Source organism: Dendropsophus ebraccatus, chromosome 11, assembly GCF_027789765.1.
Source record: "Dendropsophus ebraccatus isolate aDenEbr1 chromosome 11, aDenEbr1.pat, whole genome shotgun sequence".
Classification (NCBI taxonomy): Eukaryota; Metazoa; Chordata; class Amphibia; order Anura; family Hylidae; genus Dendropsophus; species Dendropsophus ebraccatus.
In genome coordinates this window covers 85,973,795-85,993,250 of record NC_091464.1, presented here as the reverse complement: position 1 = coordinate 85,993,250, position 19,456 = coordinate 85,973,795, and the positions used below count along the sequence as shown (strand labels likewise).

General features: G+C 41.3%; 1 protein-coding gene across 3 annotated transcripts in view; it reads left to right on the top strand.

The window, feature by feature from the left end:
* Positions 1-19,456, top strand: part of EPHA6 (EPH receptor A6) — a 714,887-nt gene that overhangs the window by 650,859 nt on the left and 44,572 nt on the right. For all 3 annotated transcript variants that reach the window (XM_069945438.1, XM_069945437.1, XM_069945439.1), the window contains one exon: positions 9,847-10,056. In XM_069945438.1, coding sequence (XP_069801539.1) covers positions 9,847-10,056 — 210 coding nt within the window. The remainder of the gene's footprint in view (positions 1-9,846; positions 10,057-19,456) is intronic.

Sequence of the window (19,456 nt, the reverse complement as noted above, 5' to 3'; positions counted from 1 at the left end):
ATAAAGTATTTACAAAACTGCTAAATAATCTGCAAAAATATTTAATGGTTGCAAGTTTTTAAGGGGAAGAATAAGAGATTACACACCCAAAAATCTATTCTTGTGAGAAATGGTTTGTTTATGGCATTTTCATTAAATGTATCAAATCAAACTCCCCCCCTCAGCGTAGCATATGCATACAAAACAGTGAGGCATAATGGTGCTGGAGGCCAAGGAACCCAAGGCCACGCCTCCTTGACACCTGTTTATGATAAGAATAATGGTGTTTGTCAGTGTTTTTATTTTCATATACAATATATCTGAATGCATTTATTGATCTCAGAGATGGGCGAATATTTCAAAAGTTTGGTTTGGCAGGTTCACTGAACTTTAAAATAAAGTTCAGGTTCGTGCCAAACTGAACTTTAACAAACCGCAATAAAACAGCTAGACGCCTGCAGGTTTTAACACAGTTTCTAAAGGACGCTCCTTATACTTACATATCCATGCCACCTTGGGGTCCTTTTCTGGTTCCATCCTGAAGTCATCTACGATAAAAACCCACTCAGCCAATCACAGACTGATTAGGAAGGGACAGCATCTCGGCCTGTGATTGGCTAAGTGGACTGTCCCTCTAGAGACAAGAGTGACTGCCCGCTCAGCCAATCCAAGGTCACGGTGCTGCCCTGTCCTAGTCAGCCTGTGATTGGCTGAGCAGACCTTCACCACAGAAGAAGCCGGGACGGGACCAGAGAGCTACCAGAAGACACTGGGGGACGGCGAACAGGTGAGAGTATGATTATTTTTTTTGGGGGGGGGGGGTTCGGCGCCGAACCGAAAGTTCAAATTGAATCTGGGTTTGGGTGGCTCGGTCTACTCATCTCTAATTGATATCTATACAGTGTTGATGCCACTGGTCACCTTAACAAGGTGGTCAGGGGGACAGATTTGCCTAATGGTTTCATTAATTAGTCTAGGTTCATACTGCGTTTTTTACTTTCCATTTGACATGTACATTTAAAGGGAAAAAAGGCATGCCAAGCGGATGATAAATGGATGCTGTTATATCCCATACTGCAAAATCTGTTTCCATTGATTTACTTTAAATAAAAATAGAGACCGAACAGATTTGTGGCTTCTTTTATATACACAAAAACATAGTTGACCACAGTTTTCTGTATGTTTTTATGAAACATACAGAAACAGTGAAATGGATGGGAAAACATAACATGAACCTAGCCTTAAATGCCATTGACTTTATTCTGATGGGGTGTGTATATATAAATATACATATATATGGTGTATGGGTAAAGGAAAAAGCCACAGAAGAGCTGCCATAGACTAGAACAGTCAGTAGGTTGAAGAAAATAGGAACTGGTGTGTGCGCTGGTGTAAGAATAGTATAGCGTCTGATATATTCAACTGTTTATTTGTACCATTTAAATATTGTTTTTAGAGCCACCCATGCAGCAAACTGAATAATTTCAAAGAACTTCCTTTTTTCCTCTTCAATTTATAAAGTATACCACCCACATTTTCTGCAGTGCTCTACATGGCCATCTCTGTCCCCAGTAGGGTTCACAATCTAATTTCTTTTTTGCAGAAAACATGCAGGCCAAATTCATACAAAACCAAATTACAGTTGTTTTTTGGCATATGGGAGAAATCCACAGAAAAAGAAGGAAAATATAGAAACTCTATGCAAATCTACCGTACTTCAAACACAGGACCAAAGTGCTGCCTTATTTTTTAACCAATATTTTTTTAGTCGTATTGGGCGATTAGAACGGACAGCGATCAGCTGATGAATAAGAACTCTCCGGTTTGTCTCTGAACACAGTTTATATGACCATTTATATCATCGTTTATATCAACGATTCATTCAGCCTTATATCTCGCTGAATGGCGCTTGTTATTGCAACATTGTCTGGCCCCAACTTCGTCTTTAACATGTCCCCTCCATACAGCTCTAACCTTATCTCTTAGTACTTTTCCGGATGAAATCTTACATTCTCATCAGCCTCCTTCTTTGCTCTCCTCTAGGGATGAGCGAACTGAACCGTTACGAACTTGCAAAAAACGTTGCAAAATCTGTTAAAAATAACAACGGCGACGCAAAATTGTACTTTTTTCACAGAATACACCAGGATACAAGGGATTATTACTCCTATAATCTCTTGTATCCTGGTTTTCTGTGAATATCAAGATGTGTGCCGTCACCCCTGTTAGGGTGAGACCTTAAATTAGTCTCCTCAGATATACCTGGGTGCTGCCTAATCAAAAATGTAATGTGACAGCTGTCTGTGAGTATCAACCAAGACACATGAAAGCAACTTCAGTGTTCAAGCTTATCGAATTTATTAAGGGAACATCTCAGTTCATATCTTTAAAATCAGGTTCACAAAATAGAAGAACCCAGTTTAGCTGCAACAACAAAAAGTTAATAAAAAAAGTTCAAAAAAAAAAGTCCCATCACTGTCCCAGAAACAAAAAAAGTCCAAAAAAAAGTCCCATCAGCTGTCCCATCGCCTGTCCCATCACTGCACAGTTGTGCAGAAAAATATTGGCGACTCATTGGGATTCTTGGTGTCCAAGACCGTGCACCCCAGTGCTGATGTTTGGTCCTTTAATTATGAGCAAGGGCAGTACATGTCTGTTACAAAGAGTGCGATCAGCCGACAGGTGAGGGTTTGCACGCTCATCAGTTATTCATTCTCTCTCAGGGTTCATGAACACTACGGAATACGTGTGGAAAGGCCACTGCAGATTCCGTCGCTGGCCCTTGCTCGCAGGCGCGCATCTCCACCTGTGCCATAGACTCCATTCTAGGCACAGACTAATTCCGCCTTCCTTCGAAAGAACTGACATGTCAATGGCCTTAAAATGGTGTTTATGGCACGGGCGGAGATGCGTGCCACGAGTGGGTACGATCGGAATCTGCGGCAGGTCGTAAGATTCCATAGTGTGCATGCACTCTAATACACTGAGAGGTATTTGCATGATTTGCCAGATAATCACTCTGTGTAATAGGGCCTAAAGAATTCTCCTGCTTATACCCCCAATTCGAGAACTCTCTTCCCCAATCTTCTATACCAGTGCCTCTCAATTCCAGTCCTCATGGCCACCAACAGGTCATTTGAGCATAATCCACACAAAGAACACTAGTAATAATACCTGATGATGAGTATAATTATATAACAGTACCTGTGAAATACTGAGGAAATCCTTAAAACATGACCTGCTGGTGATCATGAGGACAGAAATCGAGGCGCACTGGTCTAAACTGTACCCCACGTTTAAAACCTTCAAAAGCAAACTAGAAACTTTCATCTTCAGGAAAGCCTACAAAGCACAATAACCATGCCCCCACTACACTTATATGTAAACAACTTCTACCTGAAAATTAGCAAAGGAACAGATATTTTAGAAGGAATACGCTAAGATTACAGGTTTTCGCCATATCAACCCGTAAACCCGTAGAAAATTACAGGACACAGGATCCCAGTGGATTTCACAATGCGTTATCGGTACACGTGAAGGCACTCTTAATGTAAATTATCACAAACCTGCCTTTTGTCTGATCGGGCTTAACAGTCCTGCAAAGTTGGGAATTCTGGTATTTACAGGTATTGGAGGTGGCTCTTGGCCTCTACAGAGAACCCCAAACATTTTTCCAGTAACATTGCCCTTATTGTCTTTGTAGGGAACGAGTTAAATCGTTACAGAAGAGATATAAACAATAAAATAAAGCAAATAACTAAACCTGTTGAGCGCAGCCTACAGCATGTAAAACGTTGGTTATTAGTTTTTTCCAATTTGTGCTACGGCAATTTTTGCAAATATCTGTCATGCTTTCAGAACCTAAATTACAAAATTAAGTAGATAAGCTTTAAAATGTCTCCTTTGGACTCTCATTTGTGCGATTTCAACTGAGGTAGCTGTTTATGGCTGTACAAGCCCTGTAAATTTATGCATCGAAACATCCCTTACATTGCAATAATATCCCAGACATAAAAAACCTTAATTAAAAAAAAAGAAAACAAATATGGCAATTTCATCATGCATCGACAAAGAACATGCAAAAAAAACCAACCTAAATAGTAACCTCTTAGCAGCAGGAAATGAATCTGTCCCCGAAGCCTTCCCGCTCCTTACAAGGCGCGCTTGTCTAATTATCCCCGCAATATACAACATCCCTTATCGACCAGCGGAGGGTTTTAATTTTGCAAGGATAATATTATTGTAAAGCAAATAGTCCAATTGCCAGATACCGCCTTAAAAAACACCAAAGTACAGCCAAGTCTGGTAGCCCTGATTTCCATACCCATATCTGGGATTTCTACTTTTGAAGGTGTTCTTGTATCACAGACATATTTCGCATAATTCTTGTGTTTGTTATGTAAATGGCGACCACTGATGGCGCCGTGTCTACCCTAGTTTCTTGCTTTTGTCGCCTTGTCTTTACTATGCCGCAGACACGGATGGGACTTGACTGATGAGCCTATTGAAGTAGAAACTTCAGAAAAATTTTTCATGGTCTAAGTCAATTTAAAGCGGCTGTCCAGGATTAGAGGGAAAAATGGATCTACTCTTTCCTTTTTCCCAGAAACAGTGCCACCTCTGTTTATGAGTCGTATCTGGTATTGCAGCTTCTTCTCATTCACGTCAACAGAGCTGCAGCAAATGGATAAAGGTTGAGTTGTTTCTCAGTACAGGATTATTTTGCCAAGGCGATGTTCACACAACATATTTTTTAGGACAAAAACGGCCATTGTTTTCAACTAAATCAACGTCCGTTCTTGTCATAGAGGAATGTGTTGCATTGAAATCAATGCAAACAATGACCATTGTTCACACAGTGTATTGTACAACGGCCATTGTGCATTGATTTAAATAGAATTTTCGTTGCAATTACGGCTGTTGTTTGACAATCACAAAAACGGCCATTGTTTTTCAGTAAAAGGCAAATAATCTAACAGGAGTATCATAGAGGGAGTACCTGCAATGGCTATGGGACCTGTGCTGATCATGACATGGATCAGGCTGTCCCTATTAACTTTTCTCCATCGGTGGCATTAACCTATGCAAAAGTAAAAAAAAAAAACTTTTAACACTATATGCTTTAAAGGGAATCTGTCAGCTGTCAATTCATGTTCCAAACTGCTGACTCTTAGAGCAAGGAGACACGTTGGGAGGAATTTATCAAACTGGTGTAAAGTAGAATTGGCTTAGTTGCCCCCAGCAACCAATCAGATTCCACCTTTCATTCCTCACAGATTGTTTGAAAAATGAAAGGTGGAATCTGATTGGTTGCTAAAGGCAACTGAGTCAATACTACTTTACACCATGTTTGATAAATCTCCCCTATTGTGCCTTTCATATATCTGACTGTGCTTCCATAATATAGAAAAATGTGCTTATTCTCCAGTGATGGATTTAAAAAGAGAAATCTCAATCCTTCCTTGATGACCTGTTCTCTGTTTAAGGCCCAATTACACAAATCAATTATTGGCCGTACTTGGCCGATTACCAACGATTCTGGCCAATAATGGCTTGGTGTAACGGGACTTGTTGAAAGGTTGCGATTGGAGATGAACGAAGCTAGATTTGCAGTGAATCCTGGCATAAATTCACTTAGTACACAACATTTCCGGGACCATAAAGAGTATCATGGCTAAGTGACTGTGAAGTCCTTGCCTTACTTCTCTTAAGATGTCTCTCAAGATATCTCTGACCTGATATCCCACTAACAGCCCTCATGCAACCTTCGATCTTCCAGTGACCTCCGTCTGCGCTCCCCCCTTGTTCGTACCTCGCACAACAGCCACCAAGACTTTGCCCGAGCCTCCCCCATACTCTGGAACTCTCTACCCCGACACATCCGGCTCTCATCCACCATCAACTCCTTCAAAAGTAACCTGAAAACCCATCTCTTCAGACTAGGCTACAACCTATAATAATTCTGCATCATTCTGCCGCCTGAACCAAGAGTCATTGGGGTGGTCCACAGTGGCCTCTCCCACCCAACCAGCCTTGATTGATAGATCTGTTTCTGTTTACCATAAGTAGAAATCTATCAATAAAGGCCAGAAGGGCAGGCAATAGGCTCTATTACACCAAACAATCATCAGCCGTACTTGGCCAATTACAGGCCGTTTTGACCAACAATCGTTTGGTGTAATGTTAAAAGACCACGATCGGCCGACATGCGCGGTGTTGGCTAATCGTGGTCTTTCAAAATGTTGAAAAATCACAATTGCGTCAGCTCGGACGGACGATCCAAGGATTGTCTGGGCAGCCTTGCCCGCTGTTCCTTGCTCGCTGTCTGTAAGTGTTATAGTACAAGCAGCGAGCAGGAAATGAGGGGCAAGCGAGGGCTAACCTGACAGGTTGGCTCTGACTTCCCCGTTATATTGTGCCATGTAATGCCCCAGGGAACAACCCAATGATTCGTGGTTCAGGCAGAATGAAAGTGATGGCAGTTTACCTTTAAAAAATTAACAATATATACAAAATAAATGTATAAACCCCAGCAAAGCAATGTCTATTTATACTAACTAGGGAAAAAATCCTGTAGCGCATACACTTCCATTGACTTTATAGTACTACTAAGGTATAGAATTTTTATTGCTGTTCCAAGCTGTTGACTTTATGGATTGTAGTCGAGCGCTGTGTGGTGCCCATCTCTCGGTTGCCTTGCTGACACGTTATTATAGCAGATATTGACAGCCATTGAATGCAGATACACAAGAGAAAGCTCCATCATTTCTCCGCTTTTAACCTTAAAGGTTTTGCCCCGAGGCTGCTCCGGCACTATCCGGCAGTCTTATCTGCACTGTGTGGGTTGGAGGTGGCACTTTGATATAGAAAGTCTATCATGGAGCATTAAATTGCAGTGCCAGGAGAGCACAGCCGGAGAAGAATAGGTCTTCTACAGTCTAATATTCCTAAGATCTACAAAAGATTACCAGTAATTATCTTTAAGAAGCAAAAACCTTGAGAAATGCCAGAATTTTTTGTAGCTTTTACATTTATTTTTGGGTGTGGTTGTTTTAGATAGTAAATCAATTTCTACATTGTACCGAGGCTGCAGCTAGGAATGTAGGTCATGGGTGTATACACAAGATTATTGTCTTTTTTTTGTCTTGTTTATGTAGCACTAACATATTGCACAGCACAGTACACTGGATGGGATCACTGATAGTATAAGCTGGCCGTACGTATTAAACCAAAGTGATCAGAATCTGCAAATTTCAGCAGTGCCAGACAATAATCCCATTGTTATAGGAGCCTCCATACTACTATCCAATGGCAAATGTTGGGAAAGCTAAATTGGGCATGTTGGATTTCAGAGATAAAGAGGTCAACACAGTCTAAGGGCCAGTTCACACAGAGTAAAATCAGTGGAATTCCTATACACCAAGGCGGAGATTTATTAAAGGGTGTAAATATACACCTGGTGTAAACTGCCCACAGCAACCAATCACAGCTCAGCTTATATTTTACCAGAGCTGAAAGCTGAGCTGTGATTGGTTGCTGTGGGCAGTTTACACCAGGTGTATATTTACACCCTTTCATAAATCTACCCTTTGGTGTATAGGAATTTCACCGATTTTACTCTGTGTGAACTGGCCCTTAGACTGTATTGACCTCTTTATCACTGAAATCCAACATGCCCAATTTAGCTTTCCCAACATTTGCCATTGGATAGTAGTATGGAGGCTCCTATAACCATCAGATTATTGTCTGGCACTGCTAGAATTAGCAGATTCTGATCACTTTGGTAAGAGATTTTACAAAGGATAATTAAAGGAGAAGTCCGGCCCGGTATTGTATTGCCCCCCAAAAGTTATACAAATTACCAATATACACTTATTACGGGAAATGCTTATAAAGTGTTTTTTTCCCTGCACTTACTACTGCATCAAGGCTTCACTTCCTGGATAACATAGTGATGTCACTTCCTGGATAACATGGTGATGTCACTTCCTGGATAACATGGTGATGTCACTTCCTGGATAACATAGTGATGTCACTTCCTGGATAAAATGGTGATGTCACTTCCTGGATAAAATGGTGATGTCACGACCCGACTCCCAGAGCTGTGCCGGCTGTGGCTGCTGGAGAGGATGATGGCAGGGGGACACTGAAGGACACCCCGGGCACTGGGGGGACACTGAGCATTCCTCTGCCATCATCCTTTCCAGCAGCCACAGCCCACACAGCTCTGTGAGCCGGGTCGTGACATCACCATGTTATCCAGGAAGTGACATCACCATGTTATCCAGGAAGTGACATCACCATGTTATCCAGGAAGTGAAGCCTTGATGCAGTAGTAAATGCAGGGAAAAAAGCACATTATAAGCATTTCCCATAATAAGTGTATATTGGGGATTTGTATAACTTTTGGGGGGGCAATACAATACTTTAATAAAACTTTTCGACGGACGTCTCCTTTAACACCTATGCGTTTCAGACACTTGTGGCCATGAATAAGGCAAGAAAGTGCCAAAAATGTGGAGGCCTCATTCAGTTGTCCTTTGTAAAGTCTTCTGCTGCTATGCTACAAGAGATTATGCTTAATAAAAGTCAGGTTTTACATACATGCACCAGGCCCTGGAGCTCCTTTTTCTTTCTTGCCCAGTCTACTGAATTATTATACCAAATAACACCCCAAAAAAATTATAGTAGGATATGTAGCTTCTGTCCAGCATTGGTAAAAGGAGGAGATGGGGAAAGGCACATTCTTCCTTGTTCCCCGCTGGCTGCCTGTGCTATTACACTATGAGGGTGGGTTCAGACTACGGAATTCCTGCGGATGAATTCAGCCGAATTCCGTTGCCTGTATGCGCTCACGGCCACGCGCCTTTTCGCCCATGACATAGACACTATTCTATCCACGGGCAGCCCATAGAATGGTGTCTATCCGCGAGAATTCTGTAGTCTGAACCCACCCTTACATGCACAGACAGCAAGGGGGGGGGGCTGTGGGAGGGGCTGCACGGATTATCCTTAGTTCATCCGAGTTGCCGTCTGAAGTCGCTTTCTTAATCTGGATTTTTCAACCTGTTCAAAGACCATGATCAGCTGGCATTGTGCATATCGTCTCATCATAGTCTTCTAACAGGCGCTATTACACCAACCGATTATCAGGTGAAACTGTCAATGATTGGCCAAGCATGGGCGATTATCATTTGGTGTAATAGGGCCCTTATACATATACAAACAGCACACTGTTTTTTTGGCTATTTGGGGCCATCATCCCCCCGATATAAGGCAGAATATTCCAATGACAAATCTGCTTAAACTTAGTAGAGAAATGAATGATGGTACCGCATTGTGCCCCCCCACTTCTAGCTGATAACCTGCAGCAGAAAGGCAGAGAGATTTCTTATTCTGTCTGATCATAAATCCCAACAAGATGATTGATTTCTTGGCATCTGCAGAGTTATGGATGTGATAATTGCGGTTCTGTCGCTTGAATAAGCTGATAATGTAAATTGCATATTCTCACAACACCCCTCTTGTCTGATATTGATGGCCTAAAAACCAATATCATCATTATCTGACAGAACAGAGAGGGGGGGGGGTCATCTGACTGGTCCACACTACTTTGTGGCCCCTGGGGCCCCCTCACTGCATGTGAGCAGTAACACTCTTCATAGCCTTTATACAATACAGATAGAAGACATTGCCTTCTATTAGGTTAGGAGACCATCTTTTACGCAGCCCTGCTTTGAGGGGAACACCCCTCTAGGAGACCATTTTCATTGCCATTCTGGGTAGCTGCCTTAAAGGGGGTTTATTGTGTTAGATACTATAATAGGCCTTATTAATAACTAACTTTCTGGCATCTCCATTTTCCAGAAACACGATGGACACTTTACAGTCATCCAGCTGGTGGGCATGTTGCGAGGAATTGCCTCAGGGATGAGATACCTCTCCGACATGGGATATGTTCATCGGGATTTGGCTGCCAGGAACATCCTTGTCAACAGCAACCTGGTGTGCAAAGTTTCAGATTTTGGACTTTCAAGGGTGCTCGAAGATGACCCTGAAGCTGCTTACACGACCACAGTAAGTTCACAGAAACATGAACGTTTACATACTGTTTTTATACTTTACATTTGAGTTTAAGGGGTATTCTACTCAAACAGGTTGCTGGCCTTGGAGAGACTAACAGTTCATTCCATACTTGTCATATCTATTCAGTCTCCTTCCCCCAGTTCTCAGCTGCTGCTTTCTACTGAAGACACAAAAATCTGTGTGTGAGCCTTTCTCTCCATCTCCCCCCCCCCTTCTGAGACGGCTGACGTAAACAAGTCCCTATCTGCAACTTTGTAGCAAGGAGGGATAATCACAGTGAGTTCATACAACCTTGCAACTTAAATCAGTTGTCTCAGAAGGGAGGGGGAGGGAAGACAGAGAAAAGCTCACACACAGATTTTTGTGTCTTCAGCAGAAAGCAGCAGCCCAGAACTGGGGGAAGGAAACCAAATAGATAATAACAAGTATGGAAGGAATTGTTAGTCTCACCATGGGCAGCAGCATATGAACCCTTTAATTAAATCAGTTTGTAAAGTCCACCCCCATTCCTCTGGGAGACCTCCCTTTTTCCCTGGGCGAGTAAGAAAGTATACAGTTGACATGACTGAACCATAACAATCCAGTGACACAGGTATAAAGTCTAAATTTATTTGGGGGTCTGGTCTAGGTCCATACTTATCCTGGGGACTGATTTTTCTACAATATCCGGTGTCTAATTTTATTTTGGGGTGAAGTCTTGGGTCTGTTACTGTCTAGTTTTCTGTCTCTTTTTATCTGTGTCTGTATTTATTCTGGAGCTGGCATTTATTTATGTATGGATATAAGGCAGGGGTAGGGAACCTTCGGCCCTCCAGCTGTTGCAAAACTACAACTCCCATCATGCCTGGACAGCCAAAGCTAAAGGGGTACCTGGGCTCTGGTACCTTAGGTTTTTGACGTACCCCAAAAGAAGCACCCTTTTTCCAAATGATGTGTCAGTTGGGGGTCCATAGCCAGAATATATATTACCCCTCTCCCTATAACCCTATCGTCCTTGGTTAGGAGGCACATTTCAGTAAGTGAAGTTTCCAGCAGTCACGTCATGTCTAGTGAGGCCAAGTCACGGTCTCTCCTTGTACCGCAGCAGAGATCATTGCAGTCTTCTTGCTATTGATTATGTTAACAGCAGTGATGTGGCAACCTGCCATGTACAGAGGATCCTGCACTGTTTAAACAACCTCATAAATTCACTTATTCAGCTGTTTATTCATTTTCACATTTAATTATTGCCACTGATTTATTCATTAGACGGCTCACCCGGGCTCTGCGCTCATTCATTCCTGCCCTTGTATACAATCATCTTATTAGAGAGCGGGAGGGAAGGAAACTGCCGAGAAGTCGCCTCGTGTTCAAGGGACAAATTATGGAGCATGGCAGTCAGTGGCGTAGCTACAATGAAGGCGGGGAAGGCGACTGCTATGGGGCCCCTGCATGAAGGGGGCCCGAGGAAGCCTGCCCTGCCTTCATGGTAGGTACCCCGCTCCCCCAGGGGTCCAGAGAGGAAGAGGGACCCCCACTGCACTGTTCAGCCCCCTCACTGTAGTGTCGGGTGAGCGGGCTGAACAGAGGAGCAGGACCTGCCAGACGGCACAGGAGAGGGATGAAGGACCTTTGGGTCACATTACCCAAAGGTCCTCAATACCTATGTGAAGATCTGCCCGGACTACAGGAGGAGGAGGGGGAAGCCTGGGAGCTGTAAGTGCTGTGTATGTGTGTCAGTGAGTGTATATATGTATCTGTGGGTATATGTATATGTCAGTGAGTGTATATATGTATCTGTGGGTATATGTATATGTCAGTGAGTGTATATATGTATCTGTGTGTATATGTATATGTCAGTATGTGTATATATGTATCTGTGTATATATTTATATGTCAGTGAGTGTATATATGTATCTGTGTGTATATGTATATGTCAGTATGTGTATATACGTGTATGTATCTGTGTGTATATGTATATGTCAGTGAGTGTACATATGTATCTGTGTATATATTTATACGTCAGTATGTGTATGTATCTGTGGCTATATGTATATGTGTGTGTGTATGTCAGCAATGTCTGTAGCACTGGTGTATATGTGTGTGTTTGTGTATGTCAGCAATGTCGGTAGCACTGGTGTATATGTGTGTTTGCTCCCAAAGATGTTCTGCAGCAGCTTCTATTAATGCTGGGCTCTAATAAAAGAACCCACCATTAATATCTGCAGCATTTTCTTTTATTTCTGGTTAAGTATTTCTTATTACAATCAGATGATTTCCCTGTGTCCAGTCTATTCATGGTGTATACATCAGCACTAGTGTAATCACAGTACAGTGTATATATGTGTGTATGTCAGTGGCGTATCTGTATATATGTTAATGGTGCCTCTGTGTGTGTATATGTGCGTCAATGTCTGTGTTTGGCGGGGGGAGGGGCGTACAGGATTTATGGGGCCCCATACAGTTTTTTGCTATGGGGCCCCATGAATCCTAGCTACTCCCCTGATGGCAGTACTGTAACTCCGTCTGTAGGGATGCAGATTACAGATTGTTATAATCATATTACTCATCCATCAGAGATACAAAGTATAGATTACTGTTACTCATCCACCAGAGATACAGAGTATAGACTATCACAGTACTATTACTCATCCATCAGAGATGCAGAGTATAGACTATCACAGTACTATTACTCATCCATCAGAGATGCAGAGTATAGACTATCACAGTACTATTACTCATCCATCAGAGATGCAGAGTATAGACTATTACAGTGCTATTACTCATCCACCAGAGATACAGAGTATAGACTATCACAGTACTATTAATCATCCACCAGAGATGCAGAGTATAGACTATCACAGTATTATTACTCATCCATCAGAGATACAGAGTAATGACTATCACAGTATTATTACTCATCCATCAGAGATACAGAGCAATGACTATCACAGTACTATCTCTCATCCACCAGAGATACAGAGCAATGACTATCACAGTACTATTTCTCATCCATCAGAGATACAGAGTATAGATTACTATTACTCATCCATCAGAGATGCAGAGTATAGACTATCACAGTACTATTTCTCATCCATCAGAGATACAGAGTATAGCCTATTACAGTGCTATTACTCATCCACCAGAGATACAGAGTATAGACTATCACAGTACTATTACTCATCCATCAGAGATGCAGAGTATAGACTATCACAGTACTATTACTCATCCATCAGAGATGCAGAGTATAGACTATCACAGTACTATTACTCATCCACCAGAGATGCAGAGTATAGACTATCACAGTATTATTACTCATCCATCAGAGATACAGAGCAATGACTATCACAGTACTATTACTCATCCATCAGAGATGCAGAGTATAGCCTATTACAGTGCTATTACTCATCCACCAGAGATACAGAGTATAGACTATCACAGTACTATTACTCATCCATCAGAGATGCAGAGTATAGACTATCACAGTACTATTACTCATCCATCAGAGATGCAGAGTATAGACTATCACAGTACTATTACTCATCCACCAGAGATGCAGAGTATAGACTATCACAGTACTATTACTCATCCATCAGAGATACAGAGTAATGACTATCACAGTATTATTACTCATCCATCAGAGATACAGAGTAATGACTATCACAGTACTATCTCTCATCCACCAGAGATACAGAGCAATGACTATCACAGTACTATTACTCATCTATCAGAGATACAGAGTATAGGCTATCACAGTACTATTACTCATCTATCAGAGATACAGAGTATAGGCTATCACAGTACTATTACTCATCTATCAGAGATACAGAGTATAGGCTATCACAGTACTATTACTCATCTATCAGAGATGCAGAGTATAGACTATCACAGTACTATTACTCATCTATCAGACATGCAGATTATATATTATCATAGTGCTATTATTTATTCTGCTCAGATACAGATTATGGATTACCAACGTACTATTACTCATGTTTTATGCATTTGTCAGGGTATTCCAGTACTATTACCAAACATCCTAAAATGAGATTATGGGTTATTATAGTCTATTACTCAGTCTCCAGGGATGCAGATTATGGATTACTACTGTGCTATTACTCAGTCTTCAGGTTTGTCCATATAGATTATTGGGGTACTATTACTCAGTCTTCAGGTTTGTCCATATAGATTATTGGGGTACTATTACTCAGTCTTCAAGGATGCTGTTTATGGATTATTATAGCACTACTACTTCATGTTATGGATTATCATAGTTCTATTACTTAGTCTTTAAGCCATCAAAGAAAGAAATAATAGATTATCACAGGACTATTCTACTTTAGAATTGTACTTTACAGAGGTGCAAAGTATGTTACAATAGTAATATTACAATAATTCTAAGAAGTGGATTAATACGGTACTATTAGTCACATCCATATTACGTAATCTTTACAGTGACAATGTATGAACTATCACAGTTATATAGCTGTATATCCTGATAATTGGTTTAACATAAGCTTGGATCTTACATTTGAACAAATCCCCATGCACAGACATGTGATTGTAAAATTATGCACGCCTGCCACGACCACTAGAGGGAGCTTAGAGACTAACTGCATACTGTTATTCATTCAGCTCAGTATGTAGTAGGCTCCATCTAGTGGTAACTGCTGGTAACAGCATCACTAAATTTTAAATATATTTCTATGCAGAATATTTATTGTTCTGAATCAGAAAGAAAGTGAGCTCTGACTCCTATAAATACATACTTAGAAATTATCCAGCACAGAATTTGGAAACTATCTACAAAAGAAAGCAAAATAAAACCTGAACCATCACTCTAGAGACATTTAAAATGAAGCACTTCGCTAGGTATAAGGGCGCACGCACAGCTGTAACCTCTGCGCTCCCTTATAGCTAAGCCGCTGTGCTGTTTTATTGCTCATTCTTCAGAGATGCAAATAAAGGATCATCAGTGAACTATTGTTCATGCTTCAGTTTCCTCTTAGTATTATATGTTCCAGATCCCGTTCCTGGTATCATAGCAACTTAATTTGTGATGGATGCTGGGATGCTGATTTTCAAAGGATATTGAAAATAAAAATGTGCATTTTGTGATTGAACAGGTAAAACCTATGAGGAGGTTAGATCTAGTACCAAAGCTTTATGTAGTCCATAGAAAAGCTTAGTTTGGTGGTTCTGCTTAAAGGGGTAGTGCGGCGCTAAGAAATTATTCACAAAATAACACACATTACAAAGTTATACAACTTTGTAATGTATGTTATGTATGTGAATGGCCCCCTTCCCCGTGTTCCCCGACCCCCGCCTTGTACCCGGAAGTGTAGTGCAGTACATACCTGATCTGTGTCAACCGACCCAGTCTGTAATCTTGTCAAAGACGTCATCTTCGGAAGGCCGTCCGACTCGCTGCAGCCGTCCCGCATACCGGCCCCCCTCTGCCGCGTCATCAGCTGCTCAGCCGCCATTGGCTGAGCATAACTGTGGGATTGTGGAAAAATTGTGTGTGCAGTATTGCATGGCACCAATAGGGTCACAGTTCAGAGAGGAAACCATAAAGTTATCAGATCCATGAGGGAGAAAAACAGTACAGGGATGTAAGTTTGTACTCCTTTACATATATGGCTGGGATTATGTGAAGAGACAAAATGATTTGCACAAATCTGTGCAGAAGTTACCTAGAAGAACTGAAGCTGAAGGGAAAAGGTGGTCACCGAATACTGATTGGTTTACATTTATCTTCTCTTCATTCACTTTATATTTTGTTAAAGGGGTAGTTCAGCAACAACAAAAATTTTCTTTCAAATGAAATGGTGCCAGAAAGGGCCAGAGATTTGTATTTTACTTCTATTAAAAAATCTCAAGTCTTCCAATACTTATCAGCTGATGTATGTCCTGCAGGAAGTGGCGTATTGTTTCCAGTCTGAGACAGTGCTCTCTGCTGCCACCTCTGTCCATGTCAGGAACTGTCCACAGCAGTAGCAAATCCTCATAGAAAACCTCTCCTGCTCTCCAGACTGGAAAGCATATACCATTTCCTGCAGGACATACAGCAGCTGATACGTACTGGAAGTGATTTTTTAATAGATGTAAAATACAAGTCTCTGGTAATTTCTGGCAACAGTTGATTTGAAAGAAAACATTTTTTGCTGAACTACCCCTTAAATTGATAAGAAGCTGGAGGCAGCCCTAGGGAGTTTTCTCTTTTTCCATGTTTTCCCACCTTCCCTAGGACTGCCTCCAACTTCTTCAGACACCAGAATTCAAATGCAGAACGTTCGGACCCAAGCTTGCACAAGTGAAGTGTTGTACATTAGGAGTCTGTCATGTGCACAGAGAAGAAAATAGAACCCGCTTAGCATGCACTTCTCCCAGCTTAAAGGGAATTTATTATCAGAAAATAACTCATTGTTTAAATAATGTTTTTATGTTAAACATATTTTTTAAGAATTTTTGGTGAAATGTTTTCAAATTTTCCATTTTTTTATTTTATGAAATAATCCTGATATTTTGCAGTTCTCATTCTTACCACTGGGGCTAAAACTAAGCTGAGACTTCCAGTTGTGTCTGTAATGATAAGAAGAAGCTGCTGTAAAGTGATCTGTCCAGCATTGCAGCGTCATGTGACATCAGTAGATAGAGGAGACAATAGCAGCTCCCTGTGGAATGACCTCTTCACAGGTCACAGAGCGCGCTCAGTAATGTTTCACACTCATCTCAAGTGAACAGTCTATCTATTGTTGTCTATGTCCATGAGGCTTGCTGTAAAGCATGTCACTAAATGCTGGTAAAAATGGATCAGGCAAGGTGGCCGCCCATATAACAATGTACAAAAAGTGAAATAAAAAAATTACGGCCATAAAATTGGAATAAAAGAATACATTTTAGTATCTGCCTCTAATCAGTAAATGAAAATTTAGGTGACACATTCCCTTTAATCTAGTGATCAGCAGGGGTCTGGGTGTTCAGATCCCGACTAGTCAAAACAAAAGCTTTTTAAAGTGACGGCATCTGGGTAATAGTAAATAATATTTGATTCCTAATCATAGTGTAATCCTTAACTATATAACCTAAATATACAAAATATAGTGCAATATTAGGCAAAGTTTTACAGTGAAAATGAAACTCAGTACTATTACAGGCCTGCTTGCTGGCAGCCATGACTTTGGCAGACAGAGTTGGCCTGTGCCCTGCATTTACATGAGCTATTTTGCTAGGACAGGAGCAGGAAAATTGTTCCCATAATAGTAAAATACGGCCATGTTATTTCCCATAAAGCCATTCCCCTTGTTGCCACAGATACACAATGCAGCTGTAGAAGTGATTGGGAATGTTTCCTATAGGTCATAGGACACATAACAGTCATGGAAATAGAAGTCTTACCTGTAATGGTTTGCCTACGGGGACATATAATATGCGCCGATAATATTATAAGGGGTTTTCAACCACAATTTATACAATATCACTGTAAAATGTTCATAGACATGTTCATAGATTTGTAATATACTTCTATTTAAAAATCTTGTGGTCCAGTACTTATCAGCTGCTGTGTGTCCTGCAGGAAGTGGTGTATTCTTTCCAGTCTGACACAATGCTCTCTGCTGCCACCTCTGTCCATGTCAGGAACTGTCCAGAGCAGTAGCAAATCCCCATAGAAAACCTCTCCTGCTCTGGGCAGTTCCTGACATGGACAGAGGTGGCAGCAGAGAGAACTGTGTCAGACTGGAAAGAAAACACTTCCTGAATATACATACAACAGCTGGTAAGTACTTGATATTTTTAAATAGTAAATTACAATTTTTAAATAAGTAGATTACAAATCTATAACTTTCTTACACCAGTTGATTTGAAAGAAATAGATTTTCACTGGACAACACCTTTAAAAACACTCTGGGTGCATCATGTCACAGTATTCCTTCACCACTATATAACCCCACAACCCAACCAGCTACATGCTTGCCATATGCCCCATCTTGCAAAGTCTGTAGATGGCAAAAATAGGGAAAAGGGGTTACTGATGCACCATGGTTGCAAGGTGTTATGTGAACAGAAATGAAAGGAACAGTAGCAGTATAGTTTGGGTTACACTAAGCAACTAAGGATTGGGTTATACTAAGCAACAAACTGCTGTTACTGTTGATGATCAGCTAAGGGGGGGAGCAATCAGGGGCACAGCTAGGATTCACAGGGCCCGATAGCAAAAATCTGTAAGGGGTCCCCTACACAGAACACAAAGCACTGCATATATATATATATATATATAATCTGCTTTACTGCTGGTGCCCTGACCTCTGCACGGAGCTCTGCACATTTTCCTTTCCTACTTGATTGCAGCTGGAGAACAGAGGTCAGAAATTATCAGTGCAGTGAAGCAGAGATCTCTTTCTTCTGTTTGTTAACCCTTTTTTTTTTTGCATTGCAGCATGTAAGTAAACATTGGGTCATTTACACACTGCAGTACATAAGGGGTTAAGCAGAAGGACACATTCTCTTACCTTCTCCCCTCGGCCCCCCTCCTGCACGGGCCTCATAGCAACTGCCTACCCTGCCTCTATGGTAGTTAAGCCACTGGGGGCAATATATACACAAAGTAGAAGGGATACAAAGGATATCAACCCAGAACTTTTATGGATGTTCAGTCACAGAGTGGATGCTCTTAAAGAAAGGCAGGCTCACAGATTATAGGTACACAGCTCTTTTTATCTCCTGCACATAGCAGTAGCTAAGCACCCACTTCCTGTGTTTTGTCTTGGTCCCTCTGTTACTAGAGACAGACTTAACCTAACAAACAGACAGTGAACAGCTTACAGGGAAGTAAGGCTCCTAGTAGCAAACACTCATGGGCTTTTTTTTTTTTTTTTTTTTAAGTACAGAGTAATTTTTGGAAAATAAAGTAGTTTCCAAATGTTTTAGATATCCCAGGTACACTCTGCAGCTCTGCACAACCTCTATGACTCCAGGAAAACATGATTTTAGAACTTTTCAAACCGCTATCAGCTAAGGGACAGTTATCATTTGTATCTCATTATCAGCTATCTGCCCATGTCTGCAGCTCTGAGCCTGATACACAGCTGACAGATTCTCTTTAGGCACCATTCACATGTCCTCCATTATACATATACAATGCCTGCCTAATATCCAACAGACTTTTGTCTTCTATGTACGGTACAGTCCTCTGTCACTTACTTACCACGTACAATACTAAAATCCCCATTTCACCACTAGCCAAGTTATAGTACTTAGTAAATTACTTGTGTTTAAAAATCTTCGGCCTCCTGGTACTTATCAGCTGCTGTATGTCCTGCAGGAAGTGGTGTATTCTCTTCAGTCTGACACAGTGCTCTCTGCTGCCACCTCTGTCCATGTCAGGAACTCTCCAGAGCAGCAGAAAATC